The sequence below is a fragment of the Nesoenas mayeri genome, assembly GCF_963082525.1.
Source record: "Nesoenas mayeri genome assembly, chromosome: 19".
Classification (NCBI taxonomy): domain Eukaryota; kingdom Metazoa; phylum Chordata; class Aves; order Columbiformes; family Columbidae; genus Nesoenas; species Nesoenas mayeri.
In genome coordinates, this window is record NC_137568.1 from 3,268,103 (window position 1) to 3,291,711 (window position 23,609).

The following is a 23,609-nucleotide window of genomic DNA, read 5'->3' on the forward strand; positions in this document are numbered from 1 at the left end:
GGAGCCTCCTCCTGGGGACCCGCTGTGTCCTGGCTCATCCAGAATTAGGTGATCTTTGCTCCGGGCAGAGGTGACAGAACCACATCAATCTGATACTCTTGATCACAAACCTCCAGGGGTTCAAAATCCTGAGCAAGCCGCATCCCTGACTCACAGAAACCTGTCGGGTAAAAGAAACCCCTCAGCAGCTTCCCCTGCAGCTCAGCTGGCTAAAACCCACCTGTGAAAAGACTGGGTATTTTTTTTTAAGTTTTAGGATTCTTTTTAAAGAGAATTGTTTCATTTCTTTCAGTTCTTCAGCTGAACTTGCTGCTGCTTCAAAAGCCTGGGACACATGGTGACTGTGTGGCCAGATCCAGCAGCTGCGGGGCTCATGCCACCTCCAGTGCTGTTCTTTTTTATTCTGTGCGGGCTGATTAAAATGAGTATTTTTAAAATTAAACAACACCCACGAATGAGGTGAGGCTTTCGAGGCTTAAAAAGCAGCTCCTGAGCAAAAGCTGAGCACAGCAGAGGCAGGAAGAGCCAGGAGGAAATTTCCTTCCAGCTGTCTGAAGATACAATGCTGCCTAAAAAATTTCCCCTTGTCTTTTCCAACACTGATGGCTTAAAATTATCCACTGATTGCTGTGCTTTGTAGATAAAGGGTGCCTATATACTCAGTTTAGGAAACCTTTTAATGCTGAATAAATGTGAGCCTGTCTCTTGCCGGCAGCTCCTGGGGATCCTGTCCTGCCTGAAGGCATTGCTGCTCTGCCGCTGGTTCCTTATGCGACCTTGGTCACATCCCCTGGCTATACGGCATCCCTGGCAGCCAGCTGTGAAAGGGGAGAGCTCAGGTTTTCATTGGAAAGCTCCCTCAGCACAAACTCCACAGCTTTGATGGGTTTTCCCAGCATCTTCTGCTTCCTGAGCTGGAGTAATCCTGGGGACGGGAGCAGGGTGGGTTGGAGTAATGATGCCGGGTAAGTGTGGGAAGGGTTTTGCCAGTGTTTCTGTGCTCTCTTAGAGACCCACTGGATGAGGGGAGCCCCTTCAACTGCTCCCGTGATGCTCCTGAGCATCACTTCTGTGACCCCTTTGCCATAGGCAGGGCTGCTGCCTGACACTGTGCTGACGAGATCCTTCCCAATGCTTTGGGTTTTATATGAAAGAAACACCAGCGTGCTCTAAGTCTTGCTGTCTCTGGGCAGAACAGGGATGAATTTTGGATGCCTGGTCCATCCCGGGCCATCCCTCATGTCTGTCTGTCTGCTGAGTCCCGGGAGTTTCCCTCTCAGAGGAGTGTTTGCCAAGGGTTTGCATCAGCTCTCTCTCTGCATCCCACCACCAGCCCGTGCTACGTCTGGCTTTGCAGATGCTCCACTTTTATTCTTAGAAAGACTTAAATATTTCCGCTCTCCTTCTGAATAACTCCAGTGACTGGGGGTTGCTGATCACTCTGACGACTCTCAGCATTTGCCATGAATCCATCCTATTTAATGCTGAGTATTTTTCTGAGCCTTTAACTTGTTCAGGCACTCGGGTCTGTGACAGGCATCGCACTTTCCTGTTTGAACAGAAATGACATTTGAGTTGAAGCTTCATCAGGGGCTTTTTGCACTGCAGAATTTCAGTGCATAAATGTTATATATGCTGGTAAACACACCTGTCACCTTGCCAGTTGGGGACATCCTGACATTCACGCTCCCTGGCTATCTCCCCTTGCCAGGGATGTAGATTGGTTCCTCCTGTGCATCCCCTTGCCTTGGGAAGTGACCTTTGAGCTGGGAAGTGGTGGGATTCTTATTGGACTTGCTCTTTAGTGACTGATTTTTACCCACATTTCCACCCCCAACACTGGATTCTCTCAAGGCTCTTGAGCTGTTATTTATCACCAATGTGAAAATCCTGTAGTTTAGATCTGGGGCTGAGCTTGTGCTCCTATAATGCTGGCGCTGTTAGAGATGTCTGGCAGCAGAGGTAGAGAGCATCTACCTACTCATGGTCTTGGTGCTAAAGTGTTTGCTCAAGCTAGTGGGTGGTTTGGTTATTTTTTTTTTTAATGTGGTATTATAGTTGTTCTTTAACATATTTAATCAAAATGCATTTTACAACGTGCCCTTTGCATCTTACAAGCACACGCAGCTCTGGAAGTGAGTCTTGGGCTGTCATTAATCAGAAAATGATTTGTCTTGGTGCAAATAAACATATGCTGCCCTGAAGTTTGCTGGTAGCCTCTGTTTTAATAACAGACGAAAGAAAAGCTGCATGTTTGACATGGGCTTTTACCTGAATCTGGCAAACCATACAAAAATCTTATTTTCGAACAGTGAATGAAACTTCAGCACCAATAAAGTCCATAGAAATTATTGCCCGTCTCCTTACTGGAGCTAAAGCTCACCCAGTGTGGTGAGTCCCGCACCGAGGAAGGGGCTGGTGTTGTTCCTGGGGCCAGGCGGGCTTTAGTGGACACGCTGCCTTCCTCTGTGCTCAGAGAATGATAACAAACTCATAGCATTCATATGTGTCTGTCCAGCGTTCGCATCTCGGGTCTGCCCCATGGCTGTGGGTGTCAGCTAAATATAGGGGAATGTGTTGAGGTTATTTTGATCTTAGATATGATTTGATCATCATCGTCATTAGAGCCTATCAGGAGAAATGGGATAAAGTGTCGCTGCATCAAGAATGAAGTTGTGTATTTGGAAAGAGAAGGTCTTCTCCACCCCGGGTCTTCCTCACCTGCCGATGTCTGCGAGGGAGGAGAGTGGGTTTGGTTGATCACAGCAGGAGCAGAAACCTCCCGTGTGCAGCACTGATGCCTTTGTGCAAGGTGCTGGCAAAGCCTCCTCCAGAAGTTCGATGTCTAATCAGGTCTGATTAATTCAGGCAAGGGCAGGCGTGGAAAAAGGTTGTGACTGGGAAGCAGAGAGCCTGTCTGCAAGGTGGGGCTGGAAGAGCTGCGTTTGTTTGGTTTCACAAAATGAAGGCTGAGAGGAAGGAGATGTGATTTGTCTTCTGTGAATCCATCAGATGGGTAAACAACAGTAACAAAGAGCACCTAAAAGACCGTGCTGCTGTAAGAACAAATGCATATAAGCTTGTCCTGAATAAATTTAGGCTGGAAGTTAAGCTTCTAACCATCAAAGCTGGAGGAAGAGAACCACCCAACTAGCTTTGAGGTGGAATCTGATAATTTTTGGAAGTGTTTAATATCCTGTGGTTGCCTGTGGCAGCAGGAGCCTGGCTGTGTGGGGAGCCTCGTGGTCCTTTTCTTTGCCTTTGCCTGGCTCTGCCTCTTCAAGAATGTTTTTGGGCAGAGATTTTGTGTTTTCCCGCAGCTGGAGAGCAAAGTCCTGGTGAGGATGTGACCGATGGCCCTGCTGTGCTGGAGCAAAGGTTCCAGAGCAGAGGGAGATGGTGCTGGGGGACTCCAGGGACTTGCAGCAGTCCTAGTGCATCCTCAGACTAAACCATGTGCAGGTTGTACCTCGGTGTCCTGAGCTGTGAAATAACCCCACCGGGCACAGTGTAGGAACACTGTGAGGTTCCTTGGTCCATGTTTGCTGCATTTGGTATCTGTGAGTGTCATGTGTTTTGATTTGTGTGCTTGCCCACAACCTGAATCCCACCTGCCAATGGTCTCTGCTGGGTAGAGCTCGCGGGGCTCAGTGTCCCATGTTCCACACTGCCTGTGCCCTGCAGAAAGGTTCTGCACCAGGGATGCTCCTCAGCTTTCCAAGGTTGTGCTGGTGCTCAGCACAGCGAACCCAGATTTGTTGAAGTATCTGTACAGTTGTTGTTAAAAACAAGGCTGTGTCTGGAAATCGCCCTCCTGGAGTGTGCAGGAAGTTTTGGAAGCTTCTGCGCTGGATCTGTGCAAAAACAGTAACTGAAGCAGATAAGAGAGAGAAGATCTGTGGCTGTGTGAGCTGGTGTGTCGTGTTCTCGCTCATTGTCTTTATTCTGATACGCAAACAACCCTTAATTAATTCCTCTGGCAAACTCTCCTGATGGGAGAGACGCAGTAACAAGTCCCTCTGTGAGCAGTTGGCATATATGGTTTGATTTATAGTGTTTGATAATTTAACATTTCTCCAGAAGATCCTTGACGCTCCTCCATGTTTGTGTCTTCCGCAGAATGCTGGAGTACTCCCTGGACCTGCAGAACGTCAGCTTCTCAGCCGTCCGCACCGTCCGCGTCCTGCGGCCACTCAGGGCCATTAACAGGGTCCCCAGTAAGTTGGATCCTTATTCCTCCTGGCTGATGCAAGTTCTTTATATCTGTTGCCCCAAAGGTGGAAGAGCAAACACAGATGCTTCCCATCTTACATTGCTCCAACATTCATCCAAGCCTGGTAGTGCTAGGTCCTACCACCACTCTCTGGTTTCCAATACCCACTTTAAATAATGTTCTTTTTGACACTTCTAGCATCAGAGATGAGCCACCAGTCAATAAGATACCCAGGACTGTCTCTACACTCCTTTCTTTCTCATCTGAAGAGGGTCCTAGGAGGCTGCTAAGGGGAAGAGATGCAGGTCATAGGGTATGGCTGAGCCAACAGCCTTTGCCAGGCAGCACGGCCAGGGGTCTGAGCCACGCTGCTCCCACCTCCCTGCACTACTCCAGACTTTCTTGGAGAAACTGAGGCAAGCAAATCTTGTTGTCCCTGGAGACAGCTCCCCAGGAGAAGCTGAGGAGTCTCCTCTTGGAGCATATCTTGCTCTGCTCCCCAGAGCTGGTCTGTACAGCCAAAATCCCCTACACCTCCCAAGCAAGCCTGGGTGGGCTGGGAGGTGGCTGTTCAGTGCTGGTTTATCAGGTCACACATGGGGACCTCAGATTCCCCCTTGAGCAGCAATGGGTGTCCCTTCTGTGCTCGGAGGCACATTGGTCATCGCAAACGTGACCCAAGTGTCCCAGAAGCCATTCCTGCTGTGCTGGGCAGAGCCCCAAGTGCTGCGAGTGGTATGTATCTCCATCCCTCTGGGATGCTGTACAGATGGGATGTGATACATGTAAGTACAACTGCACCAGAAATGTCCTTTTCCTGGTCCTACACTCCTGGGTGTTGAACCCAACATTGTTTTAGACAAATTAAACCCAAGTCCGAACTCCTCTCTCTGAACTAGCCGATGCCTTGATGAGAACTACTCAGCTTCAGTTCCATCTGTCAATGCTGGAGGTGCCTGGGCTCTATTTATTTTTCTGATCCTGACTCTTGAACTTAATTTGGCTTTGCTGCTGCTGCTGTTTCAATCATTACGGTAGCTTCAGAATCCTGTTTGCAATGTTTTTTTTTGTCCCCACTGCTGAACTGATGGATGGCTGAATTTATCTGCCACTGTCTAACCGGGGATGTAATTCACTTAATGTATTTTGAAATCCTGGGCAATTTATCTTGGCTTCTCTGCAATGGTGTTACAATGGGACAGAAATGTAAGGTGAGAAGAAAAATAAGAGAGTTTTGTATGATGGTAAATGGAGTAAACACAGAAAGTAATTTCAGTTAATTAGTAGTTGATGCAAGGTGGTTGTTCCCCTGTAGAGGAGTAGAGAAAAACCCTGACGAAGGAGGTGACAGCATCAGAATGAGGGGAAAAAGTCTTCTTGAAGTATCAAAGTAAAGGGCGCAACAGTAAAGCTTTCTTTAAATGAAAATCAATATCAGCGAGTGAGAGAATGCAGAAGATGGGGAAGAAGGAGAGTCAGAGATGAGCAGAATATTACAGAGACGTCAGACGAAATCAATTTTTTTGTGTGTGTAAATGTCAAGTTGAAGTCACCATCAATTTGTCTTTGTTGCAGAACTGGCTGTTCCTGAACTTGTGAGAATTAACTGCCAGGGAGAGTTGGGTAGTTTAAGGAAGAGAGGGGATTTAGGATAGATGAGGGGAATTAGGGAGGGAAGGGAATTTTAATATATATGGAGTGGGGAAAGTAATATGACTGGGCAAGGGAGAATGTCAGGGTTTGGTCCCAGAGAATAAAGGAGACATATAATTGCTGGACAATGCTAGGAGGAGAAGAGGACTTGGGATGGGGAGTGAAGGGAGAAGAGCAGGGCAGGGATGGAGGGGGGAACCCAAGGGCTTTGAGGGGAACCAGAGAGGGCTGGGGAGCTGTGGGAGTTTGGAAGACATGTGTGGGTGACAAGCAACAGTGGCTGGGAAGGCAGCGGCTGTCACTGCAAGGAAAAGTATGGACGGAAAGGAAAAGGTCAGGAGGACGTAGCTGAAATAAGAAAATTCAGCCTGGACTTTTCCTCTTTGCCTCAGGTATGCGCATCCTGGTGACGCTTCTTTTGGACACGCTGCCCATGCTGGGGAACGTCCTCCTCCTCTGTTTCTTCGTCTTCTTCATCTTTGGCATTGTGGGAGTCCAGCTCTGGGCAGGTTTGCTCAGGAACCGCTGCTTCCTCCCCGAGAACTTCAGCATGTGAGTCTGTGCAGGCAGCAGAAGTGTCTCTCCAACCAGTCTGTCTCTCCAGGAGACCAGGATGTCCTCCATCAGAAAGCCCTGGTTCTTCTGTCAATGCTCCCTGCTCCTAAATGCCCCCACAGCTCCTGCCCAGGCACGCGCGGCTGGAACAGAGCGAGCTGGGACAACGTGTCATTGGAGTCCTGCAGGGCTGTCCATAACCCTCAGCTGGCACTCGGGAGCCTCTCTGATTGATAAGAGTCTCCAAAAAAAACCTGAGAATAAGAGTTCAGGCTGTCTGAATTCAGCATTTCATTAACATGCGACCTTTTCTGCATTTGTCAAGACGTTGAGGTCTGAATCCCATTCAGCAGCTGGTGATGTTTATTGATATGGTATTTATAGTCCCACCCGAACCCCAGGGGAGGCTGATGTAGCTACCGCACATTTCAGGATGCTAGATCCTTTTCAGTCTCAGAGCAAGAGATAGTCCCTGTCCCAAACTGTTATTTTTCACAAACCTCTGGATTTTAAGGTCCAGAGGACAATTGTGATCAAATGGGGTTTTGTAGCACCCAGTTTCCTGGCCAGATGTAGGAATATTTTAACACTGGTTGAAATATCAGGTAGATATTTCTTTCAGACCAGGATTTCCATACCTGTTCTCCTATATGTTTTCCATACCTGCTTTTCTCCACCACCTCTCTCTGTCTGAATGGTAGGAGAAAGGCAGATCTCTGCAAGCCCTTGATGTATGTTCCAACACTCCAGGATTTTATCTTCTCCCACACATCTCATAATCAGTTGCCACCCCTCTTGTAGGTCATAGAATCATAGAATGATTTAGGTTGAAGGCACCTTAATGATCATCTAGTTCCAACCCCCCTGCCATGGGCAGGGACCTTCCACCAGACCAGGTTGTTAAAGCCCCATCCAACCTGGCTGTGAACACTTCCAGGGATGGGGCATCCACAGCTTCTCTGGGCAGCCTGTTCCAGTGTCTCACCACCCTCATGGGGAACTATTTCTTCCTTATATCTAATCTAAATCTATTCTCTTTCACTTTAAAACCACTACCCCTTGTCCTATCACTACATGCCTTCATAAACAATCCTTCTCCAGCCTTCTTGCAGGTCCCTTTAGGTACTGGAGGATGCTGTAAGGTCCTGCCCTCAAAGGGCACTTGGGAGAGTCATTCCCAGGGCACATCCCTGTTCCATAAGTGGTAGCAGAGCAGAGGGACTGCTGCACCACTGAGTAAAGCCGATAGAGCCACAGGTTTGGGTGCTGTTTCAGTGAGCCAGAATTCCAGGGTTTAGATAAGCTTCGAAGGGTATTAAAGGCGATTCTGCAGGAATTAACTGGGCTGAACTAGGCTTAAAAATATCTTTGTGAGCTTTAGTGGCAGTCCTGGCAGCGTTAAGGAGGTAGCTGTGTGCAGAGCGAGAAGCCAGTTTCTGGCTGGCCATGGGTTTTTTCATCACCCTGAAAAGTGTTTTTGCCTGGTTTGCTGCGGTAAGGCCGCCCTCAGAGAGAATTTAGAGCTTATCTATGGGCTGAACAGGCACTGCAAAATGCAGACGAAGGCCCTGTCTCTGTTTTTTAGGAAGCTTGGGAGGTCCTTGTACCTAGAGTCTCCCTAAGCCATTCTCAGCATCTCCAGGAGGACAGGAGAATACAGGAGCTTAAACTGACGGATTTCCATCTTACTGCAGCAAAGCCATTTCAGAGAAGACCTTCAGGGCTGAACCCTGCTCTTAGTCCCCTAAAGTCAAACTCTGAACATTTCCAGATGGAGTAACTCCTAAAAATGTCATCAGAGAGGTTGTTGAGTGGCCGAATGTGCTGCCTCAGTTTCCAAAACCCAGTTAGGGACATAATAACCTCCGTGGGGCTGCAGAAAGTCCAAGGGGATCCCTTTTAAAAAACAAAAACCAAAAGAACAAACAAACAATCAAACAAAAACCCCAACCCCTGCCCCCCCAAAAAACCCCCAAATAAAAACAAAAAGGAGCTTTAGCATCCAGAATAACAGATGTGAGATTTTGCTGTTGCAGTTGTTACCCTGCCAGATTGCCTGCAAACAGTGTGCAAACCCCAGCCCTGTCTGGACTCTTTCAGCCCCTACACGGTGGATTTGGAGCGATACTACCAGACAGAGAATGAAGATGAGAGCCCCTTCATCTGCTCACAGCCCCGGGAGAATGGGATGCGCTACTGCCGGAGCATCCCAACGCGGAGAGAAGAGGGTCTCGAGTGCACCCTGGATTATTATTCTTACAACGACACCACCAATACATCCTGTGTTAATTGGAACCAGTATTACACCAACTGCTCTGCTGGGGAGCACAACCCCTTCAAGGGAGCCATCAACTTTGATAACATTGGCTATGCCTGGATTGCGATATTTCAGGTGAGCCCTGTCTGCAAACTGTCACAAAGTGGGTGAAGAGCTGGTTGTGCCCCACAACATGTTCCCAGGGGCCATGTAATTGCACTCCTGGGGGCTATTTTGCACCGGCAAGCATTTATATAGCAGTCCACAGGCAGTCAAAATGTCAGGGATACAATTTGATGCCTGCTTTGAAGAGTCCTCTGTCTCATATGCATGGACAAAACCCAAGTCTCCAAACCCTGTGTGTGCAGTGGGATGTGAAGCAGGACACTGATACTGCTCTTCCCCCTGGAAAACGTAGTAGTGGGCATTAGGTCCAGCTGGAAAAGAAGGGCTGGACTCAGCCTTGGCAGCTGGTAATGTGGCTATTGGCGTTGGCAGGAGCAGAATTTGGTTCCTTGGTGTCTCATACTGCACCAAGACCAGCTACCGGGTATCAGAAATGACCCAGCCAGGAGAAACATTGCTTGTGCACTTGATGTTGTAACGGAGCCTTGATGGATTCATTTTCCATTCCTATCTCCACCAGGTCATCACTCTGGAAGGCTGGGTAGACATCATGTACTTTGTCATGGATGCACACTCCTTCTACAACTTCATCTACTTCATCCTCCTGATCATTGTGAGTGGCCCTGGGGGAACATGGGGGATCCTCCTGGCATTTGGAGAGAGCAGAGTTGACTGACCCAGAGGAACAGGGCAGATGATATATAATAATATGCAATATATAATGTATAATATATAATAGCTGAAATAGAAACCAGCCTGCTGGAAGACAAGCAGCTTCACTATGGCATTTTATTGCAGCTGTATTTTGCTGCAACCACGAAGGAAAGAAATATGTGCTTAAGCTATGGTAGACACACTTCTGTTGCTGCTGCTTCTACTACTTCTCTCCTTGTGGTCTAAGGTGCTCTCTCTTAGTTGCCACCTTGAATTTAAGTTTAAAATTAGGGACATTTCCCCTGGTCAGGTTATGAGCTCTGGAAGGCTGCCCAGAAATTCCCCCAGATTGAAGAACCCAGCTGGCTGGGTCCTTGGTGCAGAGGGGACACTTCAGGAAAACAGTCTTGAACTTCAGAGAAGCACATGAAGAAAAGAGGGAAGAGATTACTGCCCACAGCCCACCCACATTTCACAGCGTCATCTGAGACCACCCACAAAGGAACCAACAAAGAGTTTCTGTGGGTTAGGCTCCATGATGGGCTTCGTCTATGGAAGCAGAATTGTCTATGGTGACTGGCTGTGCTCGTTGTCTAGACTCCCTGTATCGTCAAGGGAGAAAAATAGGTGCTTTAAGGGGGTGATTCATCTCCTCCGAAGGTAGACATCCAAAATAAATTAGATGCATTGCAGACTTGATGTGCCTATTTCTCTCTTGACTCTAAAGGGTCATTAGGTGCCTCACTCAGATGTAGCTGAGATAAGTGAGATGAGTCCCTTTCTCTCTGTCTAATTGGACTAAGTCCAGCAAAATAGCTGCACGTTGTCCATTAGGCCATTGTGGCAATTTCAGCTCCTCAACAACCCAGGACTCAAATCCTGATGAGAAGATAGGAGGTCATTTAGTCCATGATGCTTTTCCTAGTTATAGCTATTAGCCTGCAATAAAGAAACAATCCCTTGCTCTCAGCTTGCCCAAAATGATGGAGAGGAAAGTGCAAGCCGTATTTTTCCAGATGCTGCGTGAGCACCATTCGCAGTGTGTGATAGCCTGTTAGCACGTCAGTAATTCCCTATGATCCAGCCTGGGCTCTGCAGAAGGCAGAACCTCATTGAAGCCCTGGTTGGCAATAAAATCTCCAAGCTGTGGGTGCAGACTGCTGATGCCCTTGCGTAACAGTCACCCGCAAATCCCGTTAGCAGGGGAAAGGGATCTGCCCACACGCTGCCAGGAAAAAAGCTCCTATCAGGAAGGCTCAGCGCATTCATCGTAATGCCACTAATTGTGATAATTACAACCGCTGTCTGCAGAGAGAGAAAAACACCATCTTACAAGAGCAAAAGCTTTTTGTCAAAATAATCTTCTCTCATCTTTGATCTCTGATGTCCTCCATGGAGCGCTGGTGTGGGAGTTCCCAGGATGGGGGCTGGGGGGTGAGTCAGCCCCTCTGTGATCCCCACTGGTTGTCCCTACTGATGGTTCCCACTAGGTGAGGCAGAAGATGGGGCTGGTTGGGGTTTTCCCCCTGGTTCTTGGTCCGGGGTGTGGGGGGAGGCAGGGCTATGGGGTGGGCATGGCCACCCTGAGGTGGCTGATGGCTTCTGTCCCCTTAGGTGGGCTCCTTCTTTATGATCAACCTCTGCCTGGTGGTGATAGCGACGCAGTTCTCCGAGACGAAGCAGCGTGAGAGCCAGCTGATGAAGGAGCAGAGGGTCCGCTACTTGTCCAATGCCAGCACCCTCGCCAGCTTTTCAGAACCAGGCAGCTGCTATGATGAACTCCTCAAGTACCTGGTTTATATTGCCCGTAAGGGCAGCAAGCAGCTCGTGGAGGTCTACCGGGTGGTGGGCGTGAGGATGGGCTTCCTCACCAGCCCCAAAAGCAAGGCAGGGGCTGACCGGCATGCCGGGAAGCGCCGGAGCAGGAAGAGGTCTTCTGTGCACCACCTCATCCACCACCATCACCACCACCACCACCACTATCACCTGGGCAATGGGAACCTACGAGCACCACGTGCCAGCCCAGAGATCAGCGATGTGGAGACCAGCTCACTTCACAACGGGACCAACCGGCTGATGCTCCCCCCCTCGGCATCGAACCCCCACGGGGCCCCCAGTGCTGCATCCAGCAACACTGAGTCTGTCCACAGCATCTACCATGCTGACTGCCACTTTGAGCCCGTGTGCTGCCGCTCATCCCTCCCACAGCCGGTCCTTGGCTTGCCGAGCCCAGAGGGGATCCCCAAGAACATCGTGGGCAGCAAGGTGTACCCCACGGTGCACCCCAGCACCTCCCACGAGATGCTGAAAGAGAAGAACCTGGGGGAGGCGGCAGTCGGGGCGGGGAGCAGCACCTTGACGAGCCTCAACATCCCACCCGGGCCATACAGCACCATGCACAAGCTGCTGGAGACCCAGAGCACAGGTGAGCCGGGTGCTGGATATCATTTTGGGGTTGTCTTGCAGAAATACAAGATACAGCCTAATTTCTGTCTCTTTCTGAATCTTTGCAGGGTTCTTTTCAGTTCACGTTACAGAGAAAGGCGACAGCTTTCCAGGTGAGACCAATGTGAATCTTCTGACCTACATAACTCATCTTATAGCCAAAACTAGGAGAGAGGTTTCAACATCCCAGACTTTAGACTTGCTAGAATCCAAGGGAAATTACTTTTTTTCAATCAACCCATTTTCTTTCCCATCACCATTTCCTCCTGAAACCAATTTATTCTGCAGTTACAGGGAATGCTTCCCAGATCCCTGCACTCCCCAAATCAGCTAGAACCAGGTTCAATGACACCCAGCAAAGCTGGAGCCCAGCCCAGCTGTTTCCAAATTTCCATGTCCCTTCCTTGTTGACATGCAGGGGCTGGAGGTGGCTGCTTTGCCCACCACATGCCCCACAGCCTGGGCATGGACACCTTCCCGATCAGCATCCCAGCACATCCCTGAGCACTGTGTAGCTCTGCTTCTCACAGGACGCAAGACTCAGGGAGATAGTGTCTTGTTTGCATGAGTGATCAATGTCAATTGCAGGTGCTGAGTATTAAAACCTATGATGTACTCATGAAGCCCGTAACAGAGCCAGACACCAAATGCAGCTTTCCTGGACCCGGGGTTTCAAACTTTCCTCACAAGATGCTCTTTCCCCCTCTCCATCCTAAGGTCTGGGAGCTCAACCCAGTCTAGTCCAAACCCTCTCGGTCTCCAAGAAGCATTTCTGGCAAAGCTTTCCTGGATGGTCAATGCCTTTTCTACCCCACCACAGTGGCACTGACCTTTCCAGCCAGGAGCTGTGCAGGGAAGAGCCCAAGTCCTGTCCCCAGCTCAGAGCTGCCCAGATAATGAATACGAAGAGCTTGGCTCTGAGTTGGTTTAGCACTGAGTTTTTATTCATACCTCCTGCATGCTGCTGGGCATGAGTCAAGAGTGTGCTTTGCAAACAGACTCTTCCCTTGCAGCCAGCTGGTGGGATTTTTGGGGAACATCCTGCTGGGAATGTCACCTGGGAGCCACCTGGCAGCTGGGACCTGAGGGCAGCTTGTGGAGGGGGAAGCTGATGATTTCCAAGCATCAGCAAACAGCAGGAGCAGGAAAGGAGGTGGTGGTGGTCCTGATAATTAGAGCCCGGAGCCTGCCTGGGCCAAGGGGGCTGATTGCTTTCTCCTAGCCATGATGGTCAGAGGTTTAATGAGGTGGGCTGTGGCTTCTGGGCTGGAGCTCTGTCTGCCTGGGGGCAGCAAAGAGGGCTTTAAATTGTGAGAAGGTGCTGGGGAGCCCAAGTTTTGTCTAGGGCTCTTTAACCCAGCAGGAGTCCTTTTCCTCTTAGGAAATGCCTGTTCTGTTGAGGGCAAAAGCTTGGTGCTAATGGGGATTGGGGGGTTGCTCTTGTGGCTTCCTGTGGTCCCCTTGTCTTCGCTGATGGGCTGTTCTGTCCTGCTGGCATTTCAGGTCCCTGCCAAAGCTCCTGCAAGATCTCCAGCCCCTGCAACAAGCTGGACAGCGGCTCCTGCAACCCCGAGAGCTGCCCTTACTGCCTCAAGGCGCTGGCGAGTGAGGGTGAGCTGACGGACAACGAGACGGGTGACTCGGACAGCGAGGGCGTCTACGAGTTCACGCAGGATGCCCACTACAGCGACCAGCGGGACCCGCAGCGGGGCAGAGCCCGGGCAAGGAAAGCGAGTCGGGTGCTGGCCTTCTGGCACGTGGTGTGTGAGACCTTCCGGAAGATCGTGGACAGCAAGTATTTTGGCCGTGGGATTATGGTGGCGATTCTCATCAACACGCTCAGCATGGGGATCGAGTACCACGAGCAGGTTAGTGCTGTCCCAGCAGAAGGGATGTGGGTGGTGTGACAGGTCCGAATCCGGCTGCTGATGAGATGGTTTGGGGTGAGAGGCATTTGGGTGCTGTAGGAATCGCAGGATGGTTGGAGTTGGAAGGGTGGACTTCATCTAGTCCAACCCACCTGCTAAAGCAGGTTCACCCAGAGCAAATCACACAGGATTTTGTCTGGGGGGGGTTTTAATATCTCCAGAGGAGACTCCACAACCTCTCTGGGCAGCCTGTTCCAGGGCTCAGAGTAAAGAAGTTTCTCCTCATATTCAGCTGGAACTTCTGATATTTCAGTCTGTGCCCATTGTCCCTCACCCTACTGTTGGGCCCTACTGAAATGGGTCTGCTCCCATCCCCTTGACACCCACCCACCCTTGAGATAAGCATAAATAAAAAGAGTTCCAGAACAGAGCAAGGCTGATTTTTGTCCTCGGAGCCTGCTCCCAGCTTGCAGGCAGAGGCAGGCAGCAATCACATGGGCTGGTAATGGGCTGCATGAGCTCCTGCATCCCGGCCCCGCCAGGGATGCTCAGCACTGTGCTGAGTCCACCATCACCTGGGCAGCACCGCACGTCACTGGTTTCTGTGGCACAGGGGCCAAGGAGAGGGAACAGCCGTTTGCCGCTGGGTTTGTGCCAGCTACCGGCAGTGGCTGCGGGCTCTGGGGTTGGTGCAGCTGCAGACAGGGAAGTCTATTGAATTTGCAGTCCCTGGAGAGGAGGTAACAAATGCCTTTGCCTCCCCGGTGAACGCTCTAGCAACAGCACACTGAGTCCAAAATAGACTCGTCGCTGGCTACTTCTCCGCTCGATTATCTGAGTCCTTGCAGGCAAGAGGCTGACTTTGCTCCAGCCTCTTGCACACTTGTCACATAGCAGAGCTTTTCCCAATATATAGTAATTAAGAAAAGGATGTTCCTCTTGAAATGTCTCTATCAGGATAACAAGAGCTCTGCTTTTAGAGAGGCTTTTGTGTGGTGTGGTCTCACTGTCAGTTTTGTGGCTGCTGCCGGTGGCACGCCTGGTGTGGTGCCCTCAGTCCTGCTGCAGGTGTGGGTTGGCTTGGTTTGGATGTGGAGGGGAGAGTTGATTAGGAGGGATGGTGAGATGCTGCAAAACATTCTTACATACCCCTCCAGTGCTAAAGGGCTCCCATTAGTCAGACTGGCATTGTGCTTCTTTTGGGATGCCAGAGCTCTGCCCTCCCAGACAGACAAGACCACCCCTGTCCCAGCACGAGCCTTTGCTGGGAACTCCCTTGCATCTCCGGTCATGGCTGTTTCTGACTTTTCTCCCTTCCTGGCATGCTTTGTATTTGTATAGTCACTCGCAGTTGCACGCAGAGGTGTTTCTCCCACAGCTCCCAGTTGCAGGGGTGGTGGCTGCAGACTGTCTCCAAATTTCCGTGTCCTCCCGTGGCATTAATGCCTCAATGCCCGAACGCCAGGAAGACGCGGTTGTGCTAAATGTGTCCCTTCCAGCCAGTGCCTTCTCCCTGACGTCCTAATACAGTCTGGCTGGCTAACCCTTGTTTTCAGTACACATTAAACAACGATGCGCTCAGAAGTCCTACAGGTTTCACCTTCATGTGCTGCCCTTGGTGGATGTGCCAGGGGAGCTGCATGGGGAAGCTTGAGCGATTCCACCTTTATTTAATAATATCGGGAAGATCATCTCTTAAGAACCTGGGGGGAAGTGGCTCACAGAAACCAATAAACAGTTCTATTCCTCCTTTGGCTGAAAGGTGAAAGCAGATCTGCTATGTCTTTGCTGCGAGTGTTCAAGGTACAGATTGTCAAAGCTTGTTGCCCTTTATTAGGAGCATGTTTGGGAGATGCTGGTGCAGGCTCCCACCATGCGCGTCCATGCGTTGGGACCATTCCACCATTGATGGGTGGCTGAGGGAGCTCTCATCACCAAACACCTGATAAACAACACAGCTACTTAATTCTTGGGCTGGGGAGAAGGAGGGCAGCGGGGTGCTGGCCTCTGCCCTGGCCAGCGGTGTGTCCCAGCCGGCAGCTGGATGGGAAAGGCAGATTTTTGTGGTGATTTTCGGGTAATGAGGTGAAGGAAGCTGATAAGCGTGGGGGTACTCCAGACACTGTGGGTGGCTGCTTTCTTTGGCGGTAGTTTGAAGCTACTACTGTTCCAGATTCCTTTCTCCCAGGCATTTGGAGTGAATAGCGGAGCTTGTTTTTATTAGTTCATCTGCTCAAAGTGGCGGCAGAGAGCAGAGAGGTGTTTTTCTGTAAACTCAGGAGGCTTATAGTCTGCTGTTTCGTAATCTGACAGTTATGAGAGCAGGAATTAGAAGGCAGAAATGCTGGCCCAGGCCTTTCTGCAGAGATTATAAACACTGAAACATGCAATTTTGTTTTGTTTTAGAAGAGTCTTTCTTAAAAGTGCAAGTGATCAACCGCATCAAATTTATCTTCATCGGCTGATTGTTTGCAAAGACGTGAGGGGGCTTGAAGAGTACTTGACTCTGTGACTTTCTATATTAAGCTCTCTGCTTATTTAATGAATATTTACCTCTTGGGCTTTTCACATGAGGCCACTCTGGGCACACCAGGCTATATTAGGAATAAATACTTTCAGGACAAGTTTTATGGTGCCATGTCAAAAGCCTTGTACTGTTTACCAGCACCTTGCTAGAGGGGAGAGGACATGCTGACAGCTACTGTGTGAGAAGAAGGATGGGCTGGTGGTTACCCTGGGAGGAAGACATCTACCTTCCATCTGTTTCCAGCAGAGTTGGGTGGGATTCAGCAGCTCTGGGACCACCAGAGCATCCTGGACTTCAGAACATGAGCTGATCAGCAGAGGTCCTCATGATAGCCTGGGGACAGAAGTACACTTCTCTGGAGGCTTTGCATTTCACCTTGGGACAGGCATGCTGGTGAGACCTGCTTTTCTCCATGGGAGATGTCTGGAAGACTGAAACAGCCTTTCAGTCACTTGCTTGACAGTCTTGGGACAGGCTGGGTTATTTAAGATGAAAGTGGTGGTTAGAAGGCACATCAAAACGAGTGGAAATTGGGAGTGTGTTGAAAACGCCGGCCCCCACCTCTTGCTGTTTATTTGCATTCACACATCAGTCAACCTGTCCAGACTGAGCACCCACGACCAGGGGTGCTGGATGCACATAGCTAAGGTAGTTGGTGTCCCCAGGAGCTCACCTCCTACCTTAGGACCTTCCAACCTAAAGCTTCACTTTCCACAGTAAAATTATCATCAATAAACATTTTACCATCGCACGGCTGGGGGTTCAGGAGCTAGGTTTCCTCTAAGCTCCTTCTGACATGACCTTGCTGACTTTCTCACTCAGCATCAGGTTACTTCCACGTGGTTCCTACACGTGTGGGAGCTGTAGGAGCACCTGACCAGGCTTAGCTCAGTGGTTTGTGCCCATCCTCCCCACCCGGTCAGCTCTGGCTCTTGTCTTCCCCATGACCGCTGGGTTTAGCGAGAGGAAAGCGGCTGGAGGTGCACGGAGCACTCGCCGTGTTGCTGCTGCCGGGCAGCACTGTGAAATTTTCCATCAGGGAAATGACAACCAGATTGCTGCGGATTATTAATGGGACTGCTAAATAGCTTGTTTTTCTACGGAGATGAAGGAAAATGCAGGTAGAAACTATTAGCTTTGGGTAGAGGAATATAAAGGTGATTTAAAGGTAGACTCTGGGGGATTTTAAATACACTGTTGAACCAATTGACTGATTCGCCTTAGGGAAGCTGAGACTGCAGCGCTGCGGGTTCAAACGGCTAAGGCTTTGCAAAAGCTTGTTCTGCTATGGAGCAGGAGTAAAGTGTGCTGCTAAACCAGAGGGTTTCTGTGCTGCTTTCCCCCCAGCCCTGGCTGCAAGCCAGACTGTGTTCCATAATGTGCTGCTTTTCTTTTTTCTTTTTCTTCTCCAAATCCTTCCTTGGAGTGAAACGCAAAGGCTTTAGTACAAGGCGTGATGTTGGACTCCTCAGCAGGGGAAAGAATTCAGCGAGGGCTTCCTTGAGGAAGGGCTTTGGGGTTTTGTTTTTGTTTTTAAAATCTGGTTCGCATTGAGCTGCCTGGCTGTTCTGATTTTTCCTTGTCTGAACTCGCATTGTATGAACTATACCCTACATACTCATTTGTTTAAATAGTGCTTGAATTTCAGCCGCCGTCTCTGCGGTGAATTGCCATTGTTAACAAGAAAGAGACTGGAGAGTCCTGCATTGGCCTCCCCAAAGCTGCAGTCGGTTCAAATTCACGGCTGGAGATCATGGGGACTTGGATCTAGATCGGTGTCTCTGAAGGAAGAGGATATTGCTTCAGACCTGTGGAGAACCTTTTGTTAAGTTTTAAAAAGCAAATTGGAGAGATGACAAAGGGGACAGCACCCAAGGAGAAAAGTCTCGTCATCCACAGGAAGCAATTCCCAGGGAAGTGGGAAGAGGTGATGCTTGACATCCCTCCAGCAGCAGGATAACCGCTGGGGTACCCCCAGCTACAGTAAGGGGTTTTAGGAACCCACAAAGCAGCAGTGCCCTGAACCAAGGTGTGCGAACTCCCTCTGCGGAAGGTAGGAGCAGCCTCAGCTTGTGGTATCTCAGGCTGGATTCCTTGTGCATCCTGCTGCAGGGGCCTGGAGTGTACATGGTACAGATAAAGCCAAATTGTCACCAGTAACATTACAATCTAATAGCCACTGCAACATGGAAATATCAACCATCTGTGCCAAAGCGTCAAAGGAAAGCTTGCTGGCAAAATGCATTAATGTATCCATTTATGTAAACAGTGGGGCTGAAAAACATGAGAGCCTTCCTAATCAGCATCAGAGGATGTGAAATTTTTAGGTATCCAGGATGACGGAGAGGGGAGGTGAAGGGTCAGTGAGCGCAGCAGTGTTAGAAAACTTGCCGTGAGGCTCCAGGTTCAGGCATTAATAACAGTCACCCAAAGGGTATTGATGTACTTCTGCCTGAATTTAGTGTGCAGGGAGAAAGGTAACTGAAAATTATTAGCTGTCCTGACACTCACTGATTGATTTCTCCACGTGAGAGGAAAATTTAGTTTCTCTATGGAGAAGTGGTGTCAGGGAGCTGGGCAGTGGGGATTTGTCAAGCTGGTGCCCCAGGTCTTGGGGTGCTTGAGTCTGTGCTAGTGTCCAAAGTTCTGGGCAGGCTGGAGGGCAATAGAAGCACTTTTTTCCCAGGAATTCATGGTTAAGAGCATCCTAATCTCCACCAGTTCCAAGCCAAGTTGAACACTTGCTGCTGGCTGCAGGAGTGTTGGAGATTTGTCAGGCATACGGAGGCTGCTCCATTGACGTCCCCGTGTGCCAAATCAGATCTTGCCACGTGCTTGTTTGCCTCCCGAGGAGGCTGTGGGGGATGCAGGGATGAGCTGCAGCTCGTGAGGTGTGTGCTGCCCAGCTTGCCCTTTTCTGGCTGCACAGGGTGATCATAGGCAGCACCATGTTCCCTCCAACCTCTGCAGCTCTATGTCATCTAGATCCAGGACATTTGAATTCTGGCTTCTTTCGTGTGCATGGATTTGTTTCAAGCCTCCAGGTCAGGAAGGGAATCCTTTTTTATTTAATATTTTTGATATCTCTTGCATCTCTTTTGAATTGTTTTCTGCAAGTGCAGGGGCTCAAAGACTTGTCCCACATCCAGACAGCAGCTGGTGCGGCACCAGGGGCTCTCTGCGTCCCACACAGAGATGCAAAGCAGTGCTGCACCCCCTTAACCCTGCACCCCAGCTGCTTTACTCCAACCTTGGCCTTAATAGTACAGCTGGACTTTCCTCTGCGGTGAAATTTCTAATTTGATGCTTCCCTGTATGAATCTGATTCATTAGGCTTTGATTCAGGAGGGCACTTGCCATGTGTGTGCATTCCTTAAATCAACAAGAGAGCCTTTCCCTGGAAAGCCTCTGCCTGCCCCAGGCTCTTTCTGGGAGCTCACAGGGTCCCGTGTTCATGCACCATCTCTTCCTAGAGATATCTCCATTTCCACGTTGGTGCCTACCCCGTGTCTCTATTTAACTCCATCACATATCCCCCCAGCGCTGTGCCAGCTACTCTTGGCGAAGCGATGAAAGCTTTGGCAGCGCAGTGAGGCTTTCCCCGCCTCGGCATCTGCTGGCTTTGCCCAACACAGGGCTTGTAGCTGGTGTCAACTCGATTTCCCGGTGCTACAGCTGCACAGGGCACTCCCACAGCAGGAAAATGAGATGCCCTATAGATTTGCATGTGCTGTATTCAATTACCTCCTGCTTAAGCAGAAATTACTCTTATTAACAGTTTGTAGCTGGAGACTGGTGGAGTCAAGTCAACGCTAATGGAAGTCATCCGAGCTGTTAATCACTAGAATCACCGACTTCAAAATCAGCTCTCTGTTTGTTATTGGGGGTAATTCTTTTTATGGACCTCAGGGGTTCTTCCTCTCCTCAGTGATTTGAAGGTTTTATGAGGTCTTGTAGGAACTTGTGTGTTTTATTGACTCACTGACAAAGCTCTTTCAGAGTGTCATGCAAAATACAGGGGTGCCACAGCCCTCGCAGTTATTGAAAAAATGGGCTGTGCCTATAAAGCAGACTTTATCCTGGTTCTGGAGACTGAATGATTTGAAAATGTAATGAGATTTCAGGCAACTGGAAAGTGTGTGGATTTTTTATCAGATAATTCAGTTTTCTGCAAGCTTTAGGGATGAGCCTATGTGGATTTCCAACATCTAAAGTTTTCTTCAGCTCCCTGGATGGGGAACTATTAAGTGTCAATCCTTTCCTGTTAATTTAGTTCAGAGGCTGGAAATACTCGGGCTGCCTTAGATCCTATCATTACAGCTGTTGTTTCAGCTGCCATCCGTACCCCTGCGTTATCTCTGCTCAGGCAGCATTGAGAAGAGACTCTGGCTCAGTGAAATGGGGAGATGATGTGTGCTTTTGAAACTCACTTCATCCCCATGCTGATGAAAAATCACTGCTCTCTGCAGATAGATGTGCGTGTCTCTCTGCTCCTTCTTTGATTATTGTGGTTGTTCCCTTTGGGTGGAAGCCAGCAAACTCAGCTAGAGCTTCTGGAGCATCCTCAGCTTGCACCAGCACATGCTTTTGTCCGTAAAAGCTCCTGATTGTTGATTGTTGGTGATTTCCCAGGGATCAATCAATTTTCTTCCCAGTTCTCCCGGTAGAGTTGGTCCCGATGCTGTTGGTGCCGTGACTCTGCCCCGTTGCCACCCGTGTCCTCGCAGAACCCCTTCCCACCCCGCTCAGCCCCAGCGGGAGCAGGGACGGGAGCTGAGTGTTTTTTCCCTCATCTCTGCTGGATTTCAGCTCTTTTGTTACAATTGTTTTTTTGCTGATGTTAGGAAACGACCAGCTTTTCCCCCGTGGATGTCTGTCAGCATTAGAGATAGTGTTACCAGCATCAGAAACCCAGGTTCAGCAGAACTGTGCAGGAGCCCTACAGAGACAGCCTTTTTCTTTCTCTTTTTTTTTAATTTCCTTCCTCCCCCTGGTACCTTCTCAAGTAGTAATGGGGAGATAAGTTTCAAACTTGGTTTAGATTAACTAGAAATAGAGGGCTTTAAATCTCAAGTACTTACAAGGTGTGACCAAGTGGAAATGCAGCTTTTGTTCAGCTTAAGCTCCTCTGAAACCTGGGCAGAGGAATGAGCCACTTCATGTTTTTCTTGCATTTTCTAGGATAATATTCATCCAGAAATCTCAAGCTGAGAGAGATAAGGAGTTCAGGCAAGAATATCTGCTGTGTGAGTGGTAAAGAGAGCTCAGCCCCAGGGCTTGGGGAAGAGAGCATGGTCTGCAGGTCCTGTTGATGGTTCTGGGCAGGGATAGGTCATGGCAGGTCCCTTTGGGGTTGGTTGATGAGGTTCTCCATCACGCGTGGGGCTCATCCCCTCATTTGTACCCCGAGCTTGAGGTGGACATGAGGCAGAGAGGACATGGCCCCATCAGGACTGGGGAATTCAGTTGCTGGCCATGGTTGCTCAGCAAGGATGTGGTGGAGAGGAAGGTCCTGCACTAGAAGGTGCCGTGGCCATGGGACTCAGCTCCTTCCTTCTGCAGATGTGGGCTGGGAAGGGACATTTGTGAATTGTAACAGGGAAGAATGGGTGGAAGGTGAGGAGATTAGTGGTGGTGGTGGAAGGGGAGTCCCTCCTGTGCAGACAGCTCTGATTTCTCCGAAATGAAAGCTGCTCTCCTCCTTTTCTTACAGCATTACTTGCTGTGGCATGAAATATTCAGCCTCCATTTAAACCGTAACAAAATCCTCCTTTCCCGTGTGGTGAAGGGATGAAACTGGACTTGTTCGCTTGTCTGTTAAAGTCAATTCCTTTTAATAAATGCCTATAAATCCTGAACTTCCCAGCAGTCCTCCTTCAGCCCACCGAGCAGCAAACACGCTGCCTTTTCTGTGTGTCCAACCCCAGGAGGAGCAAAACAAAAGTCTCTGCAATTCTGCTACTTTCTGAATTGTTTTCTTTAACCGATTTGGCAAAGGATGAGTAGAAACAGCCTATCAGTCTGTCAGGCTCTGATTTAAGCATGGCTCAGGTTGGAGCTGCTAGACCCGGGACAGTGGCTAAAGCCTGATGCCTTTTAAGGAGCCCCAAAGACAATGAATGTCATCACTGAAAATATGCGTGGATTGAGTTTCTATTTATAAAATAGCAAGTGGCTCTGGAGCTGAGAGGCGCTGTATTTACTGAAGGGAATCAAAGTGGTTTTGTGGATGCCCGTGGCTCAGCGGCAGGAGGAATACTGTGGGTGTGATGAGGTTAGGGCATGGAGAAGACTTGTTGGTTGAGGACATGGCCATGAGCTATAAATGATGGGGAACTGAGCATGGGAGAGGGCAAGAAAAAGGACACATCATTTTGTTAATTAATATCTGCTTCCGTTCATCAGAATTTCTTACGTTTTGCCCCAGGACCGATGGTCTGGCTCCTGTTTTAAGGCAGACCCAATGTGTGCCTGCACCCCTGCAGAGAGTGGAGACAATCTAGTGGAACAGTGTCAGGTCGAAAAATCGCATCTTTGTGTGACCTGTTTGATTTTTTTCTTATGTATATATATTAAAAATCTGCAAGTGATGAGTCAGTAAAACGTTGCTGGTGTTTCCTGTGAAATAGCTGAGGTTGGTATTTTATTTCAATGTTATTTTTCCTTAGTTACCATGGTAATGATTTCAGACAGGTTTTATTCTGCAGCCGTTTGAATGGTTTTGAAGTTTTCATGGTCTTCTGGATTCACTCACAGAAGCAGAGCCCTGGGGATCAGGAGAGATCTGCCTCCTGGCCTGTCACCCCATCCTTCCCTCTGCTTTGGCAAGACAGATTTTTTTTTCTATTCTATTTTATTTTATTGTTGGCGAGATAGAGAGGAAACACCCTGGGGTGCTTCTGCTCTTTTGTGCTGACTTCCCCGGGGGCAGGGGCTGGACAAGACCAGGCTTGGCCTCAGCCTGGAGCTCGCTGCCTGGGCAGAGGGGAAACAGGGATGGATGGATCCACACCAGACGTGTCTACGGTGCTGAGGGCAGGTCTGGCAATGATGCAGAGCCTGTGCCATGGCACTGTCATTTCCCTTTTACGGGTCGTGGCTGGAGGAAGGCAGGAGTAGAAGCCTTGTAGGCTCTGTGCACCATCTGCCAGGGCACTTGGTTGCATTTTGTCACACGACAGGGCTTGTCTTGCAGGAATTGGGGAGCACAGCTCCTCTGGCTCCTACTTCTCATGACCCCAGCCCCTGTCCTCACCTTCAGGAGCTTTTTCCCCTCATTGCCCACAACCTCACTTGCTCAGCAGACACCTT

General features: G+C 49.4%; 1 protein-coding gene across 1 annotated transcript in view; it reads left to right on the plus strand.

The window, feature by feature from the left end:
- The window catches only part of CACNA1G (calcium voltage-gated channel subunit alpha1 G), a gene marked incomplete at its 3' end in the record, with an annotated part of 137,244 nt that overhangs the window by 44,159 nt on the left and 69,476 nt on the right, over nt 1-23,609 (plus strand). The window contains exons 4-9 of the mRNA XM_080356526.1: nt 4,120-4,217; nt 6,259-6,418; nt 8,522-8,813; nt 9,325-9,417; nt 11,073-11,883; nt 13,407-13,771. Of these exons, the coding sequence (XP_080212652.1) occupies nt 4,120-4,217; nt 6,259-6,418; nt 8,522-8,813; nt 9,325-9,417; nt 11,073-11,883; nt 13,407-13,771 (1,819 nt within the window). The remainder of the gene's footprint in view (nt 1-4,119; nt 4,218-6,258; nt 6,419-8,521; nt 8,814-9,324; nt 9,418-11,072; nt 11,884-13,406; nt 13,772-23,609) is intronic.